The following is a 26644-nucleotide window of genomic DNA, read 5'->3' on the forward strand; positions in this document are numbered from 1 at the left end:
CCAAAACTAACCTAAAAATGTCATAATGCAAGGGTTTTGACGCAAAAAAGCCTGTTTTTAGCTAAACATAGCCTTGAAATCGATCGTTTGAGGGTACTTTTGGCGTCTTGTGGTCTTAAAAAGGCCATATTTGGCTTATCTGCCTCTACTTAATTGATTATTCAAAATCTATTGACAGTAATAATTATCAGGTAAAAAGGAATTGAAGTTAAGTATGTTCAATTCGTACAAAGTATAATTTATTATCTTCATAGGCTATTTAAAATAAATTATGGAACGTATACAAGTAGCTTTTTAAAAATAACGAATGTTCACAATAGAAAAATGATTCACTCATCATTGTCACTATCTTCATCAATACACACTTCAATTTGATCATTAAGAAACATTTTAGACAGAATTTCAGCTGGTCGTATGATTTTTGATAAATATCTTCCATGTGAAAGATAATAGATTATAGCAGCAATATGCGCACAACATCCTATAGTACGGTTACCGTTAGCACAATCACAACAGTGTCTTAAGATGCTAGAATAACCAATACCATTTGGTTTATACTCAACGAAACATTTGTATTGTTTTCTGTTAATATGTCTGGATTGAACTTCAAGTTTGAGAATATTGTTAGTCTCTTTTGAATATCCAATCTTCAAATTATTATCTGCGTCAAGCATTTCCGCTAAGTAAGATATTGTCTGTTTAAGCTGATATGTTCCTGTAAACAGAATTTTCAAATCTTTTATTGTTAATTCAGGAAAGTCTGGTAAATCATCCGAAGTTATTATTTTAAATGGTAGTTTCCGACGACTCCATCTTTTGTCTGCTACTAAAACTGCTAATGTATTTTCAACATTTTTTCTAGATTGCATAGCACTAAATATTTCATCTTGCATGTCTTCATCAGAATCTAGGCGTTTGCCAAACAAGTTATTTAAGTAGCAAGACATTTTACAATAAGATCCAGTATTTTTCACCATTTTATTATCAAGTTTGTGATCTAATAACCTATATTTTTTCTTTTGAACTCCGTGCACTGCTTCAACAACCCATCGCAGTTTTGTCGTGAATCTTGTTTCATTTGATTCTTGCGTAGAAAGTTGAGATTTTGAACCTTTGAGTGCAGGCATCAAAACAATATAACCCATATTTTCTAATTTTTGTTTAATGTCCCTGAAACCTCTATCCAGTAAAAAAATGTCCCCTTGGCGAAGAAGTTTCTGTAAAATATTCTGCTTCTCTTCCAATATTTCAATCAGTATTATAGCATCATTTTTATTTGCAAGATATGGACCTAACTGGTCAACAACATAACCATTAGTAGTACATATAGTAAATGGTTTAGTCAGAGGAACTTTTTTTTGGCCTGAATAAGATTTTCTTTGGTACTCGTTATTAGAGCTTTTTTCATGCCTTATATAAGTACCATCAGCAATCAAAATAAGTTGTTTACCAGGATGTAATTTCTTTGCCATATTAGAAGTTTGATTTTCAATCAATTCATTTCTGTCTACATTTTCTAATCCAAAGTGTTTTGGTAGTAAATCTTTTTCGAAAGATAATAATACTGATTGACAAAAACGAGATACTTGTTATTCGCTTTCAATGTCAAATATTGTAGAGATGAGCGAGTTAGAATTCCCAGAGCGCATTTTGAATAAAAATACGACAATGGCTTGTGTCGCTGTCCTTACACAGGAATTCTTCAGAGAAGTGAGTTGATCTTTAAGATAATTAATATTTTCCCACGTTAATCCCGTAAAAACTTTCAAATTTTTTTCAGGCATGGAAAATTCAGCTACTGTATCTAATAAAGTTTCGTCTGCTTTCATTGATAATTGACTCAAAAATTGTAGTAATTCATCAATATATACCGTACTTGTAGTGGAAAAAATATTAATTTTATTTAGTTCATCTTCATAAAATCTTTTTTTAATTAAATGTGTGCAACAGCATCTATTGCCATGTGGAATAAAAACATTCATTTTACTATAAACTTGAATTCGGGCCTCTAAAGGAACTAATATATTATTAGTCTGTTTTTGGTACCCACAAACAAAGCAATATTTATGTGCCGCAATCGTCCTTTGAATAAGTAATTCCGTGGTTGCTCGTACTTTTTGTTCCTTTATTGTGTATACAGATGATTGTGTACTTTCCTGAGATGATGAAGTGACAGTTAGCTGAGAAAATGATTCAGAAACATTTGAATCTTGAGACGAAGCAGTTGCTGGAACATTAACCTTTTTAGGTTTAGAGCTTGATATGTATTTGGCTAATCGCTTTCTACAAGAATCACAAATTACATCATGGATGTAAATATCTTTATTTGATAATTGTTTAGCATATTCGATTTCAACTTCAGATTTGATTTCCTTTTCTCGACCAATTGATTTTCTAATATAAATATTACACATGGCACATCTTCGATCATCGCGTTTCCTGATGTTATCTGACTCTTCATTACTATTAGATGCCATATTTATTTAACCATTAGACAAGAAGATCACTTCTGAAATAATAAAATATAAATATTTTACAATACATTTAAAAATGCTGTTAGTTAGTTTTTAAAAATCTAAAAAAATTGTTTGCCTTTTTTTAAATTAAAAACTAGAATGAATAATAAATATTACAAAAATATTATAATCTAAGTTCTTGTATAATCCAGTTTTCTCAGTAGCTTTACATGAAAAGTAAAAAAATAATATTGACTAGTAAAAGTGAAATAAGTTGTATTTCATTTATAAGTTTTTTAAGCAAATAATTTTTTTTTGTCATAAAAACTGTATTGAAGTGCTTGCACCTAGTGATTTTATAAAATCAACAAACCTATGAAATTATTATATTCAATTTGTTTTTTTGTAAAAATATGTTCTTGTATCTAGACATGAATAATAGTGTATTTTAAAATAAATAAATAATGTTGTTTTTAATGATGTTTCATATACGTATGTGTTTAAAGCATAGGTTAGCTTGTGTTTACTTTATTCATTTTACATTTTTTTAACTTAAAAGTTAATTGACAATTAATAAGTTCGCATCCTATTAGTTCTATTTTTCATTTTTATTATTTCTCATGTATTATTTTTATGTAAAACCAAATATTTTTTCTCATCTCATAATAATTAACTATAGTAAAAATCACATCATATATAGTCATATGCAGATATTTATGTGCATTTTTTATTAATTTGACAGTATTTTATACATAAACAAATTAATTATTGTTCAAGACTTTCTATATTTTATCAATTTAATCATACTTGTATAATTAATATACCGCATTACATCAAAACATGCAACTCATCAATCGTCAAATCCGTTTCTAGCAAAAGTTTATTGTCATATTTTATTCAAATGTTTTTCCTTCTTAATTTTATTTAGTTAATAGTTTCAACAACTTTATGTTTAACTAATTTCTCATTTTACTTTATGTGATTAGCCTAAATTGGTTAAGTTAAATAGATAAAGACTCGTTCCCCTTACATGCATTGTACGTATATCTATATCTATAGGATTGAAAATTCATTTTTATTAATTACTTTTTTGTTAGCTTATTGATTTAAAATCTGATTGCTATTTTTGTTTTAGGATAAGATCGGATCTTTATGCGAGTACTAAAACAGTTTATAATTTAATGTAGGTTTAAACTTTTGATTTTATGCAAGAATTTAATAACGTACACAACATGTTTTTCTTATTTAGCGTATAAAAAGGTCTAATAATTATCTATTATTATTATTACATTATTATATTATTATATTATATTATTATATTATTATATCATATTATTATATTATTATATCTTATTATTATATTACTATATTATCTGTCATTATTTTTGATACAATTACTCTTAATACTACAGAATTTATAATAAAAATTTTATTTTTCTACCCATTAATAAGTCTTACTCTGCATATACCGGTAAAATACAAGTGTATTTATTATAAATACATGGGAGATTTTTTATTTATCAGTAGGTTGGTTACAGTATTTTTTTCAAAACTCAAAGTGTCGGCATAAAAATAACATTTTAGATATTAATAATAGGTTTTGATTTTAAAGAAGTTATTTAACAAAATATTAATTTATTGTGTAATATGTATTAGAAATACATATAACCCTAATATCAAAGCATATAATCTGTGATGTCAAAACTTTTGAAAAACTTTGTTAAATCTTCATTTTTTTAAAAGATATGTAAAATATATAGTACTCACTTTAAATATACAAGATTGTTAGTTTTGAAGTAAACAGCAGAAAGATTTAAAGTAGTCGCGTCAGCCTTCGGTTCCAACAAACTCCAATGTATTTGAAAATAAATACTTAACTACTTTATTATTTTTTCTAGTATTGCTATCAATTATCAGTCAAAAGCCGAAATAGTAAAAAGAAAAATCGAAACAATTTTTATTTGCTAGATTTTAATTTACTTTAAAAGTTATAAACTTATACTAACAGCGTTTTCACCATTCACTTGTATTAGTATATTATGGAGAAAGTACAATTGAGTCCGTCGTCCCGTACCGACCTCGGGACATACCGTCTGAAATAAGCTGTTTTTACGGGATTGGCTAATTCTGTACCGTCGATTGGGTTATCGAACAGAATTAGCCAATAATATAAAAGTGACTTATTTCAGACGGTATGTCCCGGGGTCGGTACGGGACGGGACGGGACGTATTGTACTTTCTCCCTTATATAGACAATTGTAAGAAAAAAAAAAAATTAGTTTTGAAAAAAACAATGTTGGCCATTGGTTTGCGCATCGTTTAATTAATTAAGAAATCAAAATACTTTATTTGTTTATGCTCCTGGTAATTCTTAATTTTATGATTGACCATTCACTACGCAGATCGTCTGCATTGCAGCCGCCGCGTCAACCGCGCGGCCAAGCATAACCTTTTATTATAAATAAAAATAAACAATAAACAAAAAAGTGCGACAGAGACAATACTTTCGACCAATCACAGAACGTTTAAAAAGAACATAACATTAGCCATCAGTTTTATAATAAGGTGATATCACAATTCTGATAAGACCATCATTGAAAACGTAAGATAATATAAAAAATACGGCTTGGAGCGAACAAAATATTTCATTTGATTATGTTTTCATGGGAAGATATGCAAAACTACTCAAAAGGAGTCACTTTAGTAACTAAATTGTAACATAACCAGCTAAAAACGTGAAAAAATGGCAAAAAAATCAGTTTTTGGCTCAAATCGAGTTGTGCCACGATTTTTAAGGAAAAAACGTTAGTGCCATCGTAAAGAACGGGAAAAAGTACACAAAAAAAAGTCTACTTAAAAAGTTGCACCTCAAAAACAAGGGGGTCAAAATATCGATTGAAAACTTTAATAATTTTTTTAGATCCGATATTTGAGGTTATGTAATCCCAAAAAAATTGCAGTTATTCATGACATAAAAATACACCAATGTGAATTTTTAAAAAAATTTTTATCCTATAGGGACTTCAGAAAAAAATAAAATCAAAAAAACACGTTTATCGACGTTACTGCGCATGCGCACTAGGCAGAGAGCTAAAAATTTGGCTATGGGAGTTTTTTTTTTATCCCCCATCGAATGGTATATAACATATATACATTTTCCAAGGGGGCCATTTCACCATAGTAACCCGGCTATAGCCTTTTTGCATATGGCACCTGGTGAAAGGCAACGACCAGCATTTTATTTGATGAACATGCAGAAGAGCTTTCATTTCCTACGATTTACATTGGTCAATTTCGAACTTACAAAGAGTGTATTACAGCAACTTCAGTTATGCAAGCTACAAGCGCTGTCGTACAGATTGTCGAGGCGCAGATCCAGAACACCTTTTATACATTGCCACAAAAATAATGAGACAACGGGTCAGAGATAGTGTTTCTATTGCTTTTAAACACGTTGGTTTGGACACTAATGTTACGAAAGAACAGGTACAATCTGAAGGTTTCATTCACGATTGCATTGAAACTAATCTTGCTTTCCTTCGTTGCATACCGAATTCAGCTTGGTATTGGGCTGATCGCAAAAAAATCTTTTTGCAATGATCAGACAACGGGGAGCACCAACTGCTTTTATGACATTGAGTGCAAATGAAGCCGGTTGGAATGATCTCCTAAAACTTTTGTATAAATTGAAAAATAACGGAGAAAATATTTCAGATGAGTTTTTAGTAAATACTAATTACATACAAAAAGCAAAACTTGTAAATGATGACGCTGTTACATGTGCAATTTACTTCAATAAATTAGTCAATTGTTTATTGACCGTTTTGCAAGCAAAAAAGAGAAACCCATTCGGTAAATATAGAGTCGTCGATTATTTTAAAAGAATTGAATTTCAACATCCAGGCAGCCCTCATGCTAATATTCTTTTATGGCTCGATAACACACCTACAGATCTACAAAGTAACAACGAAGACGTCATTCAGATGATTGACGAACTAGTTTCCGTATCTGCTTCAGAGGCATCCGGAAATATTAAACTTCCGACTCACAAGCACACTTTCACGTGCTATAAAAAAAATGGACCCAAATAAAAAGGATAATTGCAGATTTGGAGCTCCATTCATGCCAACACGTAAAACAATAAGATTGATATCTACTGATCCAGATTTCTCACAAGAAAATTTCAAAAAATATAAACAATATTACAAAATGCTACGATCAAATTTGGAAAATATAGACTATATAAATTTTGAAGATTTCTATACAAAAAATAACATTTCTTCTGATGAATATTATTACAACGTCATTCGTGCAGGTATCAATCGACCAAAACTTTTTTACCACCGAATGCCATCAGAAAAATGTCATAATCCATTCAACCCATTCGTTTTTCATCATCTGCAATCTAATACGGACTTTCAAATTATTCAAGATGAGTACGCTTGTGCTGCTTACGTTGTTGAGTACGTGAACAAACATAATAGAGGAATCAGTAATTTGCAACGTCAAATAATTCAGATAATGGACGAAAATCCAGAATTCGATATTGTACAAATTACGAGAAAAATGAGCGTCGATGTACTCAATTTCGTTGAGATGTCGGCACAAGAAGCTGCTTGGTTTTTGTTACGTGAACATGGCTAAGTGCTTATATACCAACTGTTCATCCTACTGAACGACAACGAATAAGAAAAACTCTTAAGGAATTAGAGGCTATGAATGATAATTGCACAGATGTATGGAAAAAAAACTGGTTTGACAAATATGAAAAAAGGCCCAACGACCTCGAAAACGTCACTTTAGCACAGTTCGTTGCCAATTATTATATTAATAACAAAGGGGTGTATATTACAAGAAAAAAGCCAAAAGTTATAAGATACCGCAACTATGATATTGGTAAAGAATACCATGACTATATAAGAGAAATGGTATTGTTGCATATTCCATTCAAAAGTGAAGACAATGACGTTCTTGCGGAAAATAAATTTGTTAAAATATATGAAGATTAGTGGTGGCAAACGAGGGAAACACCACTACCTATCGCAGACCAGGTTTTGGGGAATCTATACCGGATGTAACTTTCGCAAGCGAAACGACAATCCGCAAAATCAGGGATTGGCATGTCATGGAGGAATATACTGCAAGTGACCACCAGTATATACTTTTTGACATCCAGGATGACCACAGAAATAGGACCAGAGAAAGAAAAAAGTAGACGCCACGGTGGAATACCCGGCGCATGAACCGGGACAGACTTGCTGAAGAGATACAAAGGGCGGAGCTCCCATCAATTGGGCTCCCTCAGCAACTGAGCGGACGCGAAAAAGCCGAAGCACTAGTAGAACGTACAACACGTCTCGTCACGGAGTTGTGCGACGCAGCTATGCCAAGAGTGTCTTGCGGCCATATAAGACACCCGGTATACTAGTGGACGGAGGAAATTGCAAAACTCAGAAAAGATTGCTTTCACGCTAGGAGGGAGGCTCAGAAAGCTCTGAAAAAACAAAGGCCTGAAGCCCAGGACTTGTACGAGAGACACGACCGGGCGCGAAAAAGGCTGAGGGACGCGATAAAGGAAAGTAAGCGACGCTGTTGGGTAAAGATTGTCGACGAAGTGGAGAAAGATCCGTTTGGCGACGGATATGCGATCGTTACCCGAAAGATAGGCGAAATGAAACAAACGGAGCCCATGGAGGCAGAAGTGATAGAAAAGGTAATCGATGGGCTGTTTCCCACACACCCCATTACCGAGGGCAGAAAGAACGACTGTGTCGATAGACGAGATACCCCCTTTCACCGAGGGCGAGCTTATCGCGGCAACCTCATCCCTGAAAAGCGGTAGAGCACCAGGACTGGATGGTATTCCGGCGGAAATGCTGAAAGTCGTCGCAATCCAACGGCCGGAGCTGCTACTGGAAATGTACAATCTGTGCCTGATACAGGGTGTATTCAGCTCGAGATGGAAAAGGGCAAGATTAGTCCTTATCGAAAAACCGAAAAAAGAAGCGGACGCGGACACTTCTTATAGACCTTTGAGTCTATTGGATACGATGGGAAAGACGGAGGAAGTGCTGATTAAACCGTGAATACTTAGCGCCGTACGCGAAGCGGGAGACCTATCTGATAAGCAGTATGGCTTTAGAAAAGGACGATCGACCATAGGGGCCATCAGAGAGGTAACAGACGCGGTAAAGAGGGTAGAAGAGGTTAGACTCGCGACTAGAGACATCGTAGTTTTGGTAACGTTAGATATAAAAAACGCGTTCAACTCAGCAAGGTGGACCGACATACATGATGCCTTAGAGTCTTTCGGTGTGCCGCAATACATTATGCGTCTTACGGAAGATTATCTGAGGCATCGGGTTATAGAGTATGACACGAAGCAGGGACGTAGAAGAAGACCTATAACTGCAGGAATAGCACAGGGTTCGATCTTAGGGCCGGACTTCTGGGGCATCTTGTACGACGGGCTTCTAAAACTCGAAATGCCGGGAGGCGTGATGCTTGTGGGATACGCAGACGACGTAGCCGCGGTTATAACGGCACGTAACGTGGACATCGCGCAAGCGAAACTAAACGCGATTATGAGCAGAGTGCTATGGTGGATGTCGAAGCACGGCTTGACTTTAGCGCTTAATAAGACCAAAATAGTCCTCCTGACAGGAAAGCGCATACCTACCATCATACCGATGAAGGTAGGCGGCGAGACTATAACGACGAAACCATCAGCAAAGTATCTAGGGGTAACTCTGGACACGAAACTGAACTACGGAAAACATCTAAATCGCGTCTGTAAAAAAGCCATGACTAGGATAGGTCAGCTTAGCCAACTCATGACCAACGTGCGCGGGCCTAGGCCAACATTCAGGCGGCTACTCATGGCGACCACCAACTCTATCCTATTATACGGAGCAGAGGTGTGGGCCGACGCGATGAGTATGAATAAGTATCGGAACAAGATAACGGCTGTATAGCGAAGGGGGCCCTTAGAATAGCATGCTCCTACCGGACGGTCGAGGCCGAGGCATCGATGGTAATCGCGGGGGTAATCCCCGTGGATCTTCTTGCGACTGAACGCAAGCGGATCTACGAGGCTCGCGTAGCGTCGAATAGCATCTCGATCGCCGCGGAAGAAAGAGAAAAAACAATGCGCAATTGGCAGACTAGGTGGACCGAATGTCCAAAGGCTAGGTGGTCTAGGATCCTTATTAAAGATGTATGCCCGTGGGTGGACAGGAAGTGGGTGGAGGTTAACTTTTACCTTACCCAGTTTCTCTCCGGTCACGGATACTTTAGAAGCTACCTGTTCGCGATGAACAGGGTGGCATCACCTGGGTGTAAGTACTGCGGTGACGAACGGGACAACGTGAGACACACGCTTTTGACTGCCCCGCTGGGCCGAGAAACGTAGAGTACTGGAGCTGACGATAGGGGCGTTCACGCCCGAGACTGTAGCTGAAACGATGCTTGATAGTAAGCAGAATTGGGATGAGATAACGGCGTACGTGGAGACGGTCCTCCGCGCGAAGAACAATGACGGTTGCTTGTAAGACTAGTTGTCGGCTAGAATAGCTTAAGACAGGCGACCCCCCGAAGGAATACGAAAGCGACTACAGGGGGGTTTTTTCGCGGCCTTCTGAGAGCGGGAGTTTTAGTGAGTATGCCTGATGTTTTCCCAAACCAGGAGAGCCTCACACACGGGGAGTCTCGCACGGCTCCTGTCATGGTGCATTATGCATTCCTCCAACTCTCCGGATAAACAAAAAAAAAAAACTACAGTGCGTGCAGCGCACTGCGCCAAGTCTAGTATGTAAAAGATGGTATGGAATTTTGAAAGATTTGGATTCCTAATTTTATAGGAGTTTTATTTATTAGTAAATAAATAAATTTATCGTTGATGACTTTGATTTACTGCTATATGATTAGGATAAAAGCGGAACAGTTTTAGTTCACTGTTTCATAGTCCCATTTTATGTGTTTGATAGTTATAATTGCCCCAACTCAAAAAATTAAAAGGCGCCGTATTCTGATAATAATAAGACGGCAATTATTATCTTGGAATATTTAAAAGCATTTAAAAAATAGTAGACAATAGCCAAGGCAACATAATTGTCAGTCGGATTTTATTAGTTTATTAAATACAGATTAAAAAACAACTGAGATCAATTATAAAAAGTCAAGTTTACAATCATATTATTTGATTTATAATACGGAGAACAAAAAATCATTATGTTTAATTGAGGTCTGAGTCAAATGATTGGTAATTTAAACTTAAGTAATATATTGATCAATTACAAATAACTCAAAAGATATTTACTACGTAACTTGCCCTGCCCCTCACACTTTGTTCAAAATACATACTTTTACACTTACAATATTCCCTTTTATTGAAATAAAAATTTTATATGTTTATGTACACAAATAAAATATGCAGAAAGGTACACTTACAATAAGACCACTCCGTGAACAAGTATGTACCATGAACAAAATGTGAGGGGCAGAGCAAGTTACGTAGTAAATATCTTTTTCTTTCAGACCTCAATTAAACCTAATGATTTTTTGTTTTCCGTATTATAAATAAAATAATATGATTGTAAACTTGACTTTTTATAATTGATCTCAGTTGTTTTTTAATCTGTAATTTTACTGTAAACAAAATTATTGACAAGCATGATGATACGCAAAACATCAAACGCGCCTAACCTTTTTACTTGGTTAAGTTTTTTTTTTAGAGAGTTCATGTCTTTTGGAGCAACTTATTAAAATACCTAAAACTTGTTCTAAAAATAAAATACATAATGATGGGGTTCAGGTAGTGCATAGCCTCGTAGACAATACGCGATAAGATATGGCCTGCCGATAACTAGTGGCCATATTTTCCTAGCATAATATGTCAGTATACTTTGACATAATATGACCACATTATGTTGAGTACTTTTTACAACAAATTTTAAAATAAAAGGTAATATTTTAGGAATGGCAATCTAACCTTACACATAATTCATGCATGCCCTAGTGAAAATAAATAATGTAATAAAGTGTAATAAAATGTAACAAATCGTACCATTTTGTACGTTTTTGTTGGATTTCGGACCTTCTTTGTGTTTTATTACAGTTTGCTACATTTTATTACATTTTGTTACGTTTTATTACAATTTATTACAAATCCATTGAACCACGATTTCATGTGGTCTCTTCTTTGAAATGACAAATGTAACAATACGTAAAAAAGTATAACAAAATGTAAAAAATTGTCTGTAAGCGTAATATTATATAAGAAAATGGCGACTTTTTTATTTTCTTACTTCTGCTTACATTCTTTTACTTTTTCTTACAATTTCTTATGCATTGTTACATTTTATTATAAAATTAATAATTAAAAAAATATATTATATATATTATATAAGAAAAATTGAAAAAAGTAATCGTACAATCATTGAGGATTTGATTTTGCTTTCAATTAAAAACTATCATACTTAGAGGGCTGAAATTTCGCATGGTAGTTTGTTTCAAGCTGTTAGAACAATATATCCACTCATCGATATCTCTCATATATTGTATCCACGTGCATAAGGTCGCCGATGACAGGGTCTTGGTGATACGCTCCATAGCTTTTAATGTCTAGAATCATTTTTTACACTGTAACGTGGCAGTTCGACTGCACGTTACAAGTGGATAATTTGCGCCGCGCAATAGAGAGGCGACGACAACCTCGCAACGTGGCAGGTCGAGCCGCGAGTAGGCGCACAGAAGAGGGAGTAGTTCGCGTGGGGAGCGCGCGCAGCGCTGGCCCCGCGGCCACGTGTTGCCGCGTCGGGAGAGCTTGGCCTCTTTCGCTCCGCAACGCTGCTACCGATAGGACGCCTGCGCTGCTCACCGAGGCTTTCGATTGTCCCGGTACCCGCGCGCCATTGCAGCTCGCTTTCGCTCTCGTTATCGTAGCAAGTAAGTAACAGTGTACTTAGCGTGCGAATAAACTAGTGCGGCTGTGCCTCGGATGAACGCGTCGCGACACGGTTAGTGCGACGCAATGCACTTTGACGGTCGTGGCAAGGGCGGCGAGTTGAGTGCCGTGAGGTCTCGTCGCCTGTTGCGAATTTTGTAAGCTCTCGTTTTTCCTCGCTACCGTTCCTTTCACGCTATCGTTACCCTCCGCTCAAGCTACCTTTTGTCTTTTCCATGCGCTCGCTCTCGCACAATTCCCCGCTATCGTTACCCATGTATTGTGCATATTTCCTCGCTATCGCTCTCACCTCGTATTGTACCTCCCCGCTATCGTTTCCTCACCCCCGCTATCCCTATCAGCTACCGATTACTGCGTGTTACCGAGCTACCGTTAGTAAGTAAGTTAGCTATTATTAAAGTTCCGTTAAGTAGCTGTCAGAATGTACGAGTGTGCGCGGAGAGGACGGGCAAGTGTTGTGTGTCGTCGCGCGGTCGTGTCGAGGTCGTCACCTCGTGAGGTGGTTTTCGGGGAGTTATTATAGTAGTACGGGTTTTTCACGACTCGGTATATGGAAAAATAAGCGTCTGATGGGCCGGGGAAATCGCATAACTCGCGAGAATACGCCGCGATGCGCTAGTCGTCGGGGCCGGTAGACGATCAGAGAGGCGAGGCGGGAATTCGCCCGCACCGACAAGTCGGCGGACGGCGCGCTGACGAGCGTGGCGGTGGCGTCGATTGCTCGGTGGGCGCGGGTGATCTCCCCGGAAGGAGGTTAGAATTATTAAAATCGTTGCGGGGCCGCGTGTTTCTACAGAAGTTCGCTCTTACTCACGATGACCTCGATCGGCGGCGTGACGTGCCACATAGTAGTTTAGTTAGTTCAGCGTAGTGCCTCTGGACTGTAGAGGCCGCAGGTTTTCGACAAGTTGCCGTGGTTGTTAAGAGGGAAAATGAAGAATAAATACGACATATAATATCCGCAGCAAGCCTTAATGAGTTTTATGACCCACGACCCTGTTCGATACTCCACCCTTTCCTCATAGCTAGCCGAGCTCATCTCCCACGCCGTCGGGTCCCAACACACGGTGGCGCTCACACGGAAAGGGGATCGCGGGATCCCTGGCATCTCGATGCCTGGTGCCCTGAGCCGAGGCGGCCCGCCACCGTGTATGCATTGGAGCGTGACGGCGCGCGAACATAGATTTAAGAACGCTGGGCTGCGCTAGCAGACCCCAGTGTTTCAACACTTAGACAATGAAAGCTACGGAGAGCCCTACCTCGATCGTGACATTGTCGACCGCATGTACCTGGACAGTAAACACAACTGATTTGAACATTTTTGCACTAGAACCGCATTCATGGCAGATATTGATACGTGGATAAAAAAATCTACAGTGCGCAATATATTTCGACAGCCTCGTCATCGAAGACCCTTGAAACGATATTTGCATGTATGCACGGAAAGTCACGAAATCCACTTCCTGGGCCCCGTAATCAGTGACCCCGAACACTCAGAAAATTTGTGCAGCGACAGTGCAGCAGCTATTCAAAAACATAACCTTAAATTCAAGCAGACAATGCAAACTCATGTACTCTGCGCAGCTTATAGAAATCTGTGGGAAAGCAATACCCAACTGTTTTACACATAATAGCTTGTGCGGCCAACTTCACGGTCCTACCACACTGGTGAAACAAGTAGAGATACTGTTTTGAGAATTTGTGATATATAAACTCGCTTATTATGAAACAAAACGGCTTTTCTACAAATATTTTTGTTGGAAATCATAGTTTAGCTCAGAAAACATACCGATAAGCCAAAAAACTCACGAACAGTAACGATAAGCATTTTTTTCTGTATCATAAAAAATCCGAATACCAATATAGAAGTAAATAGTGTCACGGACGCCCCGGCTTCGTATGCTTCTCAAACTCGCCTTCGTGATGCTACCGCGACACTTGATGCTTTAGGTAAAATTTACTTCACAAAACTTTCTCCAGAAGAAATTAGTACACCACACGCAGCCTTACGGCTGCGGTGACTTGCCGCATTGCATCGCATCGCATTTTGTGTTTAAAGCACAGCAGCTGGTGCTTGCGCTTTGCGCTCGCTATCTAACGTTTATGTTAGTCATTTACTAGTTTGTATGAGAGGAAACATCTCCTAAAATTTCGGCCCAATCAGTCAAAAATTGTGTGAGATACCGCATCTTGCCCTTTTTTGCTTACAAAACTGTAAGGCACTTCTGTACCGCGGTCGTGCCTAAATATGTACTCTTATAATTATTTATAATATTTAACTCACAATAACATCAAATTTCGAATATATGTTGACTAGTTTGCCGTCGTTATCCACGATCGGTAGTGCTGATACTCTTCTCTCTACGAATTTTTTTAGAGCTAAAATTATGCTTGTATCTTCAGTTGCTGTTTCAATATTTTCAAAAGTTCCTATACGCAGTTCTTCTAGTGTTTTGTTTGAAAAAGTCGGTGTTGGCAACTCATGGATCTGAAATAATAATTTTCTATTATAAAAAAATATTTTAAATAATATTTTATTATTAAAAAATATTTGTTTGATAAAAAACTTCGGAAAATGCAAAAGGGGCTTATCTTAGTAATAATATTTATGTGATTTTTTGACTTCTCAAAATTATATTACTTCATTTAGTGATTTGCGTTACGTAAAATTGAGATATCACGCTTTCGGACAATTTGATTCGTCATTTTAACTATAATAAAAAATTTTGAATTCTCAGTCACTGTAAATTGGATAAAGGCCCTATTTTTGTGTTACCATCGAAATAGTAGCATTTTTATGATCATCATTTAAACAATTTTAATGCACTTGATTATGAAAACAATGTGCAGAGATCTGTGCATAGATTTTTATTTTTTAATAATTTGATTTAAACAATAATTTTTTAATATCTTATAAAATAAAAATTTTGGAGTTCACAACCAGAGTTTTTTGTTATCATCAAGATAGTAACACCCATATAGGCATTCATTACATTTTTTTTACTTAAGTATAATCTGGAAATTAAAATGATGCGGTCCAAATTTTGTGCAGAGATCTGTGCAGAAGTCTGTGCAGAAGTCTGTGCATAAATCTCTGCAGAAATCTAGGTACAGATTTCTGCACATTATTTTTCGTAAGGGCTCAAGAGTCTAGATTTGCAGAGGTACATTTTATGTGATTAAATAACTTACTAAAATAGCGTAAAAATTTCTATAGGGCTGGAGTATGTCGAAATTTATAAGGCGTAATACAACTATGAAAATTACTAAAGAAGTGACGTAAACTTAGTAAGAAAAACCGCTGCTAACGAATGTAGCGATATGATATCTTAAAGATTAGTTAATGTAGATAGTATGTAAGCACAAAAAACTATTGATATCAATATTTTTTTATTAAACTTTAGGTTTAAATGGCAAGGTGTTAGTGTAAAGGGTACGGAGTCAGTTAAAATCAATAACTATTTTATATATACGCTGCAGACTGTTGTAGAATCGCGATGGTCACTCTTCATTCAGACTGGCTCTAGGAAGAGAGTATTAGCACAACAGTCACAGCAGCAATAGTATTCAAAAAAGCAAGGCATTACCTTTAAGAGATAGTTGCAGTTATTATAAAGTTACTTGATACTTTTACAAATTTTTCTCTAATGTAGCACTTCTTGATGGACCGACACTTATGCATTCCATCCTCACTGTTATTCTAGTGCACTTTTTTCACACTTTTAGCTACACTACATAATAAAGCTCATTCACAAGCAGCTAATACTTGAGCGAGATTGCAATAAACAAAGGCTAAGAGACAAAATACAAAAATAAACACGACAGGCGGTTGCGTGAGCGCAAATATATGCGCAATTGTTGAGAGCTCACTTTTCCAGAGCCACTAACAGCAGCATGTCATCGCTTGAATGATAACAGAACAGAACTACATTTTTCTTGTCCAAATTATACAAAACCAAGACAATAGTTGTTCTCTAGTTAGTTATTTATATCATTGTGTAAAATAATTCGATCTTTCAACACATGCAAAAATAGCATTTAAACAAAATTTCCATCGTGCACACTTTACAAGTACTAATTTTCGTTTAAACGCTATTTGTTAATGCATTAATATATTAATTTAAAACTCGCAGGATACGCTCGCTTCGCTCGCGATTAACATAATGATTATCATAATGTTTCATTGAACGTATATTATAATAAAATAAAAAATATAAAATAATATAATAATATAAAAAATACTTAATATAGTATTTTAATTATCAACAAATAAATTATAATACAACAAAAAATTGTATTAAATATTAATTTTGTATTATATTAATAAAACGAGATGTAATTTTAATAATAATTTTTCATAAATACTAAAATGTTTTTTTTTAATTGATAGACTTAGATTAGAATATTGATTATATGTAATTTGAAAATTTTATTTTTTTTTGTATTGGAATTTAATAAAAATACTATGAGTTAATATCAATTGATGTAATTGATAAATTATTTAATTATTTCATAAGAAATAATATTCAGTAGCGTGGGGTGTGTGGTTAATGGGTAGCGGTATTATAATATAACATTACTATTATTTTGAAGATTTTATGCTATTTTTAATAATTTAATAGAGAAGAGACACATTTTTAAAAAAAATGTTTGAGATTAAAATTTAATTCTAGTGACATAACATCGTTTTGAGGATAATTCACTAAATCTACATAATATTAAAATTCTTTATTTTGAAGAACAATGTTTTCTGTACACATCCCTTTAGTTCGTTAAAATATTCCGCAAAAATTAATTTTTCAACATCGATTGTAATCTTTGCTTATAAACATATGGATTCATCTCGGAAATTGTATTTTTTGAATAATTTGTTTTTGCAAACATTAACAATAATCATTAGCAAAGTAGCGTACGTACGTACGTACAAACATACTTATCTCTTATTTAAAACAGAAAAATATAATTTATGGCACATTGTGGCTTAAATCCGCGTTTAAGTCACGCCTATTCGTGATCTAACTTGCTACGCTTGTGCGCTAACCTCACGGTACAATAATGGACAGCTTAGATCACGGATAGACGTTCCTTGGCGGATTCAAGCAGCTGTGCTATTGGGATCTGACACCGGGGAGGAGTCCATAGTTATAGCTAATCAATATGGCGTCACCATTCTAACCTTCGCAAAAGGAATGACGAGTCGCAGAACTTTTCGCTTACCTTTAGGTTTGATATATTTGAAAATTGCATTTTCACAATTTCAATCTAATAAAGAAAAGATACGAGAAGCAGATTTAATTTGTTGTAAAGAATAGTAGTAGAACTATTATAATAGCAGAAACTATAAAAGCATCATATCTTTGATTACACTTCCATATTTTAAAATTAAACATATACATGCGTTCTCTCAATAAAATTTTTTTGAAATTATTATTAAAAGTAGAAGAAAAAGGAAAGATAAAAAAATTTCCGAAGAATTTAAAGCAAATGATAAATGTTCAAAAATCTTTAGCTACAGCATAGATTTTTCACTAAATAATGAAATACTCACTTTTTACAATGAATATACTTATTTTTTGAATAATAAAATCTTAAATAAAATGAAGGAGAGACAAACACTTATTACAGTGTTGATACTGCAACCTATCAAGGTGTTCATGAATCTGTGTTAATAAGAAACTTGAGTATAACAGACGGTTTGTGCAATGGCATGATATTACTACCTCGAGGGCTACAATTAAAATTGGTCTCTGTAGGTTAGCAAGTACACCCGTAGGGCAGGGTTTGAGACATGTGGTTGTAGTATCATAGCTACACCGAGAGATACAATCCAAAAGGTCTCCGTAGGTCAGCGCGTACCATCCTTCGAACAGGACTTAAAACATGTGGATGCAATAATTGTCATCTAAACTAGCTGTATCAGTTCGAGGGGTGGAAATGGTCCACGCGATGATAGATGCTTCGGGGGAGGAACCACACTTTCACATCCACATCTGTGTGTTACCGGCTCAGTCAACGCAGGGATCCACAGTCCAGTCCAAGAAAGAGTAAGACAAGGAGGTGGGATGTGGATATAACAAAGTTAAAAGATTTCAATTAGAATAGAGAAATATATATATATATATATATAAGGTAAGGTAGCAAACATCAAAATAAAGAAAGTCACTGTAGGAGAAAATTGTTCCTTAATGTTCATCATTGACTAAAAATTCAAAGCTTAGTGATAAATTATTTAAATACATGTTTGCTTATAGAAATAAATTGCGTCACTTGGAACATCGCCAAAAAAATCAAAACTCGGGAAATTTAATTAGTCAACTATAAATTTATATATGAATAAACAGAGATAGATAAAATATAAAATTTGCCAATAAAACTGTAGTTGGATTGGAAAATCAATCACTAAAACAGAAAAATAAAATCGCGAGTTCAAAGAAAGATTTGGTGAGTGACCTGCTTGCACTCATCGGCGATCGCGCTCACCTTACTTTGCAGTGTCAGCAAGGCGATTAAACAAAGCGCTCCAAATTGTTAGCGCTTGTGTCTCTAAAAAACCAGGTCGATCGAGAATATTCAAAACATAGGTGAAGAATATTATTTCGTGCATGTTCAATCTGCCGTGTATGTGAGCCAATTAGTGGCTCATTAATCGATATAAGAGCGCGTTGTTTTATTCAATGAAAGATAATATTAGTGTAGTAAGTACGGTAAAAAAGAATCATAAAAGAGGCGGTAAAAAGAGATTTATACGAAAACTACTAAATGAAAAATCTAAATTCATAGAAGAATTGAGACAATTAAATGAAAAAATAGATTCAGTTTTTCAATCGCATAAAGTTAGGCAGCCAAAAATAGTAAACAAACAAGTAGAACGATAAGGGTTTCAAATAGAAATAGGCAACAAATTTGAGGAGTTGTTTAATTTAAATAAATTTTAAATCATAGAATCATGCATGATCTTAAAACCGTTTAAAGAATATTTATATCGCAGAGTCGACTAAAATGTTGGTGTTACGCGTATACCCGCGGTAATCGAACTGACTGAAAGGCTATAGCCGGGTTACTATGGTGAAATGGCCCCCTTGGAAAATGTATATATGTTATATACCATTCGATGGGGGATAAAAAAAAACTCCCATAGCCAAATTTTTAGCTCTCTGCCTAGTGCGCATGCGCAGTAACGTCGATAAACGTGTTTTTTTTGATTTTATTTTTTTCTGAAGTCCCTATAGGATAAAATTTTTTTTAAAAATTCACATTGGTTTATTTTTATGTCATGAATAACTGCAATTTTTTTGGGATTACATAACCTCAAATATCGGATCTAAAAAAATTATTAAAGTTTTCAATCGATATTTTGACCCCCTTGTTTTTGAGGTGCAACTTTTTAAGTAGACTTTTTTTGTGTACTTTTTCCCGTTCTTTACGATAGCACTAACGTTTTTTCCTTAAAAATGGTGGCACAACTCGATTTGAGCCAAAAACTGATTTTTTTGCCATTTTTTCACGTTTTTAGCTGGTTATGTTACAATTTAGTTACTAAAGTGACTCCTTTTGAGTAGTTTTGCATATCTTCCCATGAAAACATAATCAAATGAAATATTTTGTTCGCTCCAAGCCGTATTTTTTATATTATCTTACGTTTTCAATGATGGTCTTATCAGAATTGTGATATCACCTTATTATAAAACTGATGGCTAATGTTATGTTCTTTTTAAACGTTCTGTGATTGGTCGAAAGTATTGTCTCTGTCGCACTTTTTTGTTTATTGTTTATTTTTATTTATAATAAAAGGTTATGCTTGGCCGCGCGGTTGACGCGGCGGCTGCAATGCAGACGATCTGCGTAGTGAATGGTCAATCATAAAATTAAGAATTATCAGGAGCATAAACAAATAAAGTATTTTGATTTCTTAATTAATTAAACGATGCGCAAACCAATGGCCAACATTGTTTTTTTCAAAACTAATTTTTTTTTTTCTTACAATTGTCTATATAAGGGAGAAAGTACAATACGTCCCGTCCCGTCCCGTACCGACCCCGGGACATACCGTCTGAAATAAGTCACTTTTATATTATTGGCTAATTCTGTTCGATAACCCAATCGACGGTACAGAATTAGCCAATCCCGTAAAAACAGCTTATTTCAGACGGTATGTCCCGAGGTCGGTACGGGACGACGGACTCAATTGTACTTTCTCCATAATATACTAATACAAGTGAATGGTGAAAACGCTGTTAGTATAAGTTTATAACTTTTAAAGTAAATTAAAATCTAGCAAATAAAAATTGTTTCGATTTTTCTTTTTACTATTTCGGCTTTTGACTGATAATTGATAGCAATACTAGAAAAAATAATAAAGTAGTCAAGTATTTATTTTCAAATAGATTGGAGTTAGTTGGAACCGAAGGCTGACGCGGCTACTTTAAATCTTTCTGCTGTTTACTTCAAAACTAACAATCTTGTATATTTAAAGTGAGTACTATATATTTTACATATCTTTTAAAAAAATGAAGATTTAACAAAGTTTTTCAAAAGTTTTGACATCACAGATTATATGCTTTGATATTAGGGTTATATGTATTTCTAATACATATTACACAATAAATTAATATTTTGTTAAATAACTTCTTTAAAATCAAAACCTATTATTAATATCTAAAATGTTATTTTTATGCCGACACTTTGAGTTTTGAAAAAAATACTGCAACCAACCTACTGATAAATAAAAAATCTCCCATGTATTTATAATAAATACACTTGTATTTTACCGGTATATGCAGAGTAAGACTTATTAATGGGTAGAAAAATAAAATTTTTATTATAAATTCTGTAGTATTAAGAGTAATTGTATCAAAAATAATGACAGATAATATAGTAATATAATAATATGATATAATAATATAATAATATGATATAATAATATAATAATATAATATAATAATATAATAATGTAATAATAATAACAGATAATTATTAGACCTTTTTATACGCTAAATAAGAAAAACATGTTGTATACGTTATTAAATTCTTGCATAAAATCAAAAGTTTAAACCAACATTAAATTATAAACTGTTTTAGTACTCGCATAAAGATCCGATCTTATCCTAAAACAAAAATAGCAATCAGATTTTAAATCAATAAGCTAACAAAAAAGTAATTAATAAAAATGAATTTTCAATCCTATAGATATAGATATACGTACAATGCATGTAAGGGGAACAAGTCTTTATCTATTTAACTTAACCAATTTAGGCTAATCACATAAAGTAAAATGAGAAATTAGTTAAACATAAAGTTGTTGAAACTATTAACTAAATAAAATTAAGAAGGAAAAACATTTGAATAAAATATGACAATAAACTTTTGCTAGAAACGGATTTGACGATTGATGAGTTGCATGTTTTGATGTAATGCGGTATATTAATTATACAAGTATGATTAAATTGATAAAATATAGAAAGTCTTGAACAATAATTAATTTGTTTATGTATAAAATACTGTCAAATTAATAAAAAATGCACATAAATATCTGCATATGACTATATATGATGTGATTTTTACTATAGTTAATTATTATGAGATGAGAAAAAATATTTGGTTTTACATAAAAACAATACATGAGAAATAATAAAAATGAAAAATAGAACTAATAGGATGCGAACTTATTAATTGTCAATTAACTTTTAAGTTAAAAAAATGTAAAATGAATAAAGTAAACACAAGCTAACCTATGCTTTAAACACATACGTATATGAAACATCATTAAAAACAACATTATTTATTTATTTTAAAATACACTATTATTCATGTCTAGATACAAGAACATATTTTTACAAAAAAACAAATTGAATATAATAATTTCATAGGTTTGTTGATTTTATAAAATCACTAGGTGCAAGCACTTCAATACAGTTTTTATGACAAAAAAAAATTATTTGCTTAAAAAACTTATAAATGAAATACAACTTATTTCACTTTTACTAGGCAATATTATTTTTTTACTTTTCATGTAAAGCTACTGAGAAAACTGGATTATACAAGAACTTAGATTATAATATTTTTGTAATATTTATTATTCATTCTAGTTTTTAATTTAAAAAAAGGCAAACAATTTTTTTAGATTTTTAAAAACTAACTAACAGCATTTTTAAATGTATTGTAAAATATTTATATTTTATTATTTCAGAAGTGATTTTCTTGTCTAATGGTTAAATAAATATGGCATCTAATAGTAATGAAGAGTCAGATAACATCAGGAAACGCGATGATCGAAGATGTGCCATGTGTAATATTTATATTAGAAAATCAATTGGTCGAGAAAAGGAAATCGAATCTGAAGTTGAAATCGAATATGCTAAACAATTATCAAATAAAGATATTTACATCCATGATGTAATTTGTGATTCATGTAGAAAGCGATTAGCCAAATACATATCAAGCTCTAAACCTAAAAAAGTTAATGTTCCAGCAACTGCTTCGTCTCAAGATTCAAATGTTTCTGAATCATTTTCTCAGCTAACTGTCACTTCATCATCTCAGGAAAGTACACAATCATCTGTATACACAATAAAGGAACAAAAAGTACGAGCAACCACGGAATTACTTATTCAAAGGACGATTGCGACACATAAATATTGCTTTGTTTGTGGGTACCAAAAACAGACTAATAATATATTAGTTCCTTTAGAGGCCCGAATTCAAGTTTATAGTAAAATGAATGTTTTTATTCCACATGGCAATAGATGCTGTTGCACACATTTAATTAAAAAAAGATTTTATGAAGATGAACTAAATAAAATTAATATTTTTTCCACTACAAGTACGATATATATTGATGAATTACTACAATTTTTGAGTCAATTATCAATGAAAGCAGACGAAACTTTATTAGATACAGTAGCTGAATTTTCCGTGCCTGAAAAAAAATTGAAAGTTTTTACGGGATTAACGTGGGAAAATATTAATTATCTTAAAGATCAACTCACTTCTCTGAAGAATTCCTGTGTAAGGACAGCGACACAAGCCATTGTCGTATTTTTATTCAAAATGCGCTCTGGGAATTCTAACTCGCTCATCTCTACAATATTTAACATTGAAAGCGAACAACAAGTATCTCGTTTTTGTCAATCAGTATTATTATCTTTCGAAAAAGATTTACTACCAAAACACTTTGGATTAGAAAATGTAGACAGAAATGAATTGATTGAAAATCAAACTTCTAATATGGCAAAGAAATTACATCCTGGTAAACAACTTATTTTGATTGCTGATGGTACTTATATAAGGCATGAAAAAAGCTCTAATAACGAGTACCAAAGAAAATCTTATTCAGGCCAAAAAAAAGTTCCTCTGACTAAACCATTTACTATATGTACTACTAATGGTTATGTTGTTGACCAGTTAGGTCCATATCTTGCAAATAAAAATGATGCTACAATACTGATTGAAATATTGGAAGAGAAGCAGAATATTTTACAGAAACTTCTTCGCCAAGGGGACATTTTTATACTGGATAGAGGTTTCAGGGACATTAAACAAAAATTAGAAAATATGGGTTATATTGTTTTGATGCCTGCACTCAAAGGTTCAAAATATCAACTTTCTACGCAAGAATCAAATGAAACAAGATTCACGACAAAACTGCGATGGGTTGTTGAAGCAGTGCACGGAGTTCAAAAGAAAAAATATAGGTTATTAGATCACCAACTTGATAATACAATGGTGAAAAATACTGGATCTTATTGTAAAATTTCTTGCTACTTAAATAACTTGTTTGGCAAACGCCTAGATTCTGATGAAGACATGCAAGATGAAATATTTAGTGCTATGCAATCTAGAAAAAATGTTGAAAATACATTAGCAGTTTTAGTAGCAGACAAAAGATGGAGTCGTCGGAAACTACCATTTAAAATAATAACTTCGGATGATTTACCAGACTTTCCTGAATTAACAATAAAAGATTTGAAAATTCTGTTTACAGGAACATATCAGCTTAAACAGACAATATCTTATTTAGCGGAAATGCTTGACGCAGATAATAATTTGAAGATTGGATATTCAAAAGAGACTAACAATATTCTCAAACTTGAAGTTCAATCCAGGCATATTAACAGAAAACAATACAAATGTTTCGTTGAGTATAAACCAAATGGTATTGGTTATTCTAGCATCTTAAGACACTGTTGTGATTGTGCTAACGGTAACCGTACTATAGGATGTTGTGCGCATATTGCTGCCATAATCTATTATCTTTCACATGGAAGATATTTATCAAAAATCATACGACCAGCTGAAATTCTGTCTAAAATGTTTCTTAATGATCAAATTGAAGTGTGTATTGATGAAGATAGTGACAATGATGAGTGAATCATTTTTTCTATTGTGAACATTCGTTATTTTTAAAAAGCTACTTGTATACGTTCCATAATTTATTTTAAATAGCCTATGAAGATAATAAATTATACTTTGTACGAATTGAACATACTTAACTTCAATTCCTTTTTACCTGATAATTATTACTGTCAATAGATTTTGAATAATCAATTAAGTAGAGGCAGATAAGCCAAATATGGCCTTTTTAAGACCACAAGACGCCAAAAGTACCCTCAAACGATCGATTTCAAGGCTATGTTTAGCTAAAAACAGGCTTTTTTGCGTGAAAACCCTTGCATTATGACATTTTTAGGTTAGTTTTGGGTTACATGGTACCAAAAATGGCCTTTTTCAGCGTTAAATCACTCAAATAAGGGCATTTTTAGGTTAAAGAGAAAAGCAGACACTGACAGCGGCGATATTCTTTTTATATATAGAGAGAAACCCTTTATTACCTCAAATTCTGATAAGACCATCATTGAAAACGTAAGATAATATAAAAAATACGGCTTGGAGCGAACAAAATATTTCATTTGATTATGTTTTCATGGGAAGATATGCAAAACTACTCAAAAGGAGTCACTTTAGTAACTAAATTGTAACATAACCAGCTAAAAACGTGAAAAAATGGCAAAAAAATCAGTTTTTGGCTCAAATCGAGTTGTGCCACCATTTTTAAGGAAAAAACGTTAGTGCCATCGTAAAGAACGGGAAAAAGTACACAAAAAAAGTCTACTTAAAAAGTTGCACCTCAAAAACAAGGGGGTCAAAATATCGATTGAAAACTTTAATAATTTTTTTAGATCCGATATTTGAGGTTATGTAATCCCAAAAAAATTGCAGTTATTCATGACATAAAAATACACCAATGTGAATTTTTAAAAAAATTTTTATCCTATAGGGACTTCAGAAAAAAATAAAATCAAAAAAACACGTTTATCGACGTTACTGCGCATGCGCACTAGGCAGAGAGCTAAAAATTTGGCTATGGGAGTTTTTTTTTATCCCCCATCGAATGGTATATAACATATATACATTTTCCAAGGGGGCCATTTCACCATAGTAACCCGGCTATAGCCTTTGTATAATTTGCAAAAACATGGAAAGAGGGTCATGCATTAAAATTTAAGTAGTACAGTAAAATTTCGTTTCAATTGCTTGTATGCGATTAGAAAATCTAAAATTCGGGCTGAATAAGAATTTTTTAATAAATAATAAAGGACAAATAATAAAAAAGGACATAGTAATCCCTAATAACCGGAACCCATTCACAAAAAGTAAGAAAGTAATTCGATCGCCACCGACAAACCGCGGATGGATAAAAGATAGTCAGCAAGTACTATTATCTGATATGAATAATAAAAGGCTAGAAGATAGTCAACAAATTGTAACAGTCAAATACAAATCAACAACAAAATTTAAGAAATTTTGAAAGAAAATAAGAACTTAAAGCAGAAAGATACAACACCAGGGCGAACTACGGGAACAATAAATAAGCAAATCAAGCAGCTTAATAAAAACCATCTAAACCTAAATATGCCGCTAACACCTGCAAAACAAGAAGAATTCAAGATAGTAGAAAAGCCGGATCATTCAATATTTTCACCTATAACACCAGCTACAGCGATTCCACTAGGCCTAGACAGAACAGTCAATAATACCAAATTTCTACAACAAGTTAAGGAGACATCGTCAATAGATATCAAAAGTATTAGTGACCAGCCTAGCTTAATTGGAAACACAAGTAATTCAAAGTTTAATTTTACTTTTGATTTTGAGAATCTTTTTGGCGGCAATCGTGCCTACGATATCAACATGGCAGAAAATCAGTTACGTTTATCGTTAAAATATG

The 26644-nt window shown here is 33.8% G+C and overlaps 1 protein-coding gene across 13 annotated transcripts in view; it reads right to left on the minus strand.

Moving 5' to 3' along the window:
• LOC100678622 (dentin sialophosphoprotein) overlaps positions 1-26644 on the minus strand; it is an 860138-nt gene that overhangs the window by 73718 nt on the left and 759776 nt on the right. For 10 of the 13 annotated variants that reach the window (XM_031933240.2, XM_032601286.1, XM_032601289.1 and 7 more), the window contains one exon: positions 14705-14908. The exons of 1 other annotated variant lie outside the window; for it this stretch is intronic. In XM_031933240.2, coding sequence (XP_031789100.1) covers positions 14705-14908 — 204 coding nt within the window. Of the gene's footprint in view, positions 1-2179; positions 2510-14704; positions 14909-26644 lie in introns of those variants that run through there. 2 more of the 13 variants (XM_032601288.1, XM_031933263.2) reach the window with 2 other exon arrangements.

Source organism: Nasonia vitripennis, assembly GCF_009193385.2.
Source record: "Nasonia vitripennis strain AsymCx chromosome 1 unlocalized genomic scaffold, Nvit_psr_1.1 chr1_random0004, whole genome shotgun sequence".
NCBI classification, from domain to species: Eukaryota; Metazoa; Arthropoda; class Insecta; order Hymenoptera; family Pteromalidae; genus Nasonia; species Nasonia vitripennis.